General features: G+C 43.6%; 1 protein-coding gene across 1 annotated transcript; it reads right to left on the bottom strand.

The window, feature by feature from the left end:
• Nucleotides 1-547: 547 nt before the first annotated feature.
• Nucleotides 548-958, bottom strand: LOC138875323 (uncharacterized). The gene has a single exon (XM_070154148.1). It carries the CDS (start codon nucleotides 956-958, stop codon nucleotides 548-550), a length of 411 nt encoding a protein of 136 aa, XP_070010249.1.
• Nucleotides 959-2,698: the final 1,740 nt, after the last annotated feature.

Consider the following 2,698-nt stretch of genomic DNA (forward strand, 5'->3'; position numbering starts at 1 on the left):
GTCCACTTTAATCAATTTTAAAGGCTAATTTCATTATTTTTCTTAAATTTCACATAAAAAATTTCGGAAATGCTCCCGGACTACACACACAAATCGAGGTGAGATAAAAAGAGGTTTTCAAGGCCTTGGAACACAATTTTTGTCTTCTAAAACAAGAGATGATCTTTCGGGTCATCATATTTCCACCTCTAAAACAACTGTTCGTCCTCGAACGGACATAGAAAAGTACTTGAGTCGGTGAAAGGATGAGGATAATGACTCTGATGAGGATGAGGATAACGGACTCCTAGTTCGTTGCCTCAACAGGCTGACCTTTCCACTACACACGAACTGAAGGAAAATTCTTCGATCTCAACTGACGAACCTGCCGTTCTAGAATAGCTACCGGCTCCTCCTCATAGGTCAAGTCCTTGTCCACCTGGACAATGCTAAAGTATAACACGTGGGATGGATCACCATGATACTTTCGAAGAATGGACACGTGAAACACTAGGTGCACAGTTGATAAACTCGGCGGCAACGCAAGCCTGTAAGCCACCTCTCCCACTCAATCAATAATCTCAAAAGGACCAATGAATCTAGGTATTAGCTTGCCCTTATTCCCAAATCTCATCACGCCCTTCATGGGCGACATGCAAAGCAACGGTCGCTCTTCGACCATGAATGCCACATCACGAACCCTGTGGTCGGCGTAACTCTTTTGCCTGGACTGAGCTGTACGAAGCCTATCCTGAATGATCTTAACCATGTCCAAGGCATCCTGTATTAGATCTGTACCCAACAATCGATCCTCTCCCGGCTTAAACCATCCAACTAGTGAACAACACCACCTACCATATAAGGCCTCATAGGGAGCCATTTGGATGCTCGACTGGTAATTGTTGTTGTTGTCACTCTCTGCTAATGGCAAAAACTGATCCCACAAACCTCCAAAGTCAATAACACATACTTGGAGCATATCCTCCAAATTCTGAATAGTCCGTTCAGACTATCCATCCGTCTGAGGATGAAATGATGTGCTCAACTCGACCTGAGTACCCAACTCACACTGAATTGCTCTCCAGAAATGCTAGGTAAACTGCGTACCTCCGTTAGAAATAATAGACACAAGCACACTATGACGATGAACAATCTCCCATATATAAATCTTTGCAACCTCTCAGAAGAATAGGAAACTGCCACACGAATCAAATGCGGTGACTTGGTCAGCCTATCCATAATAACCCACACTCCGTCGAACTTCCTCTGAGTCTGTGGGAGGCCAACAACGAAGTCCATAGTGATACGCTCCCACTTCCACTTAGGAATCTCAATCTTCTGGAACAAACCACCAGGTCTCTAATGCTCGTACTTTACCTGCTGACAATTCAAATATCGTGCTGCATCTGCCACAATATCCTTCTTCATTCTCCTCAATCAATAATGTTACCGCAAGTCCTGATACATCTTGGCGGTGCCCGAAGAGATGGAGTACCGGGAAATATGGGGCTTCTTTAGAATCAACTCACGAAGTCCATCCATATTAGGTACACAAATACGACCCTACATCCTCAAAACTCCATCATCTCCGACTATCACTTGCTTGGCACCTCCATGCCGAACTCTATATCTGTAAGGACAAGTAAATGAGGATCATCATACTGTCAATCTAGAATATGCTCAAATAATGAAGAACGAGCGGCTGTTCAAGCTAGAACATGGATGGGCTTAGAAACATCCAATCTCACGAACTGATTGGCTGAAGCTTGAACATCCAAAGCAAGCGATCTCTCACCGACGTGAATATACGCAAGGCGGCCCATATTGGCTGATTTCCTACTCAAAGTATTGACCACTACATTGGCCTTCCCCGAATGATACAAGATAGTGATATGATAGTCTTTCAATAGCTCCAACCACCTATTCTGCCTCAAATTGATCTCCTTTTGCTTGAACAAATATTGCAAACTCTTGTGATCCTTGAACACCTCACACGACACGCCATATAAATAATGCCTACAAATCTTCAGCGTGTGAACTATGGCTGCTTGCTCCAAATCATGATTGGGATAATTCTTCTTGTAGATCTTCAACTGTCACAAAGCATATGCAATAACCTTGCCATTCTGCATTAACACTGCACCAATCCAATACGAGATGCATCACAATACACTGTATTTGGCACTGAACCTGTAGGCAATACCAACACCGGCGTTATAGTCAAAGCTGTCTTGAGCTTCTGAAAGCTTGCCTCACACTCGTCCGACAACCTGAACTGGGCTTCCTTCTGGGTAAACTTATTCATCAGGGCTACAAATAGATGAAACCCCTCCACAAACCGATGATAATAGCCCGCCAAACCCAAGAAACTCCGGATCTTTGTAGCTGACGTGGGTCTAGGCCAGTCCTTGACTGCCGCAATCTTCTTAGAATCCACTTGAATACCCTCTACTGATACAATATGACCCAAGAATGCAACTGAACTCAACCAAAACTCGCATTTTGAAAACATAGCATATAACTAACTGTCCCTCAGAGTCTGGAGAACGACTCGAAGATGCTGCTCATGCTCCTGCCGGCTGCAGGAATAGATCAAAATATCAATAATGAAGACAATTACGAAGGAATCCAAATAAGGCTTGAACATTCAGTTCATCAAATCCATGAAAGTTGCTGGGGCATATGTCAACCCAAATGACATCACTAAGAACTCATAATG

The sequence above is a fragment of the Nicotiana sylvestris genome, chromosome 8, assembly GCF_000393655.2.
Source record: "Nicotiana sylvestris chromosome 8, ASM39365v2, whole genome shotgun sequence".
Lineage (NCBI taxonomy): Eukaryota > Viridiplantae > Streptophyta > Magnoliopsida > Solanales > Solanaceae > Nicotiana > Nicotiana sylvestris.

Coding starts and splice junctions, on each gene's coding strand:
- LOC138875323 (XM_070154148.1), bottom strand. CDS start 958: ATGCTCCAAGTATGTGTTATTGACTTTGGAGGTTTGTGGGATCAGTTT.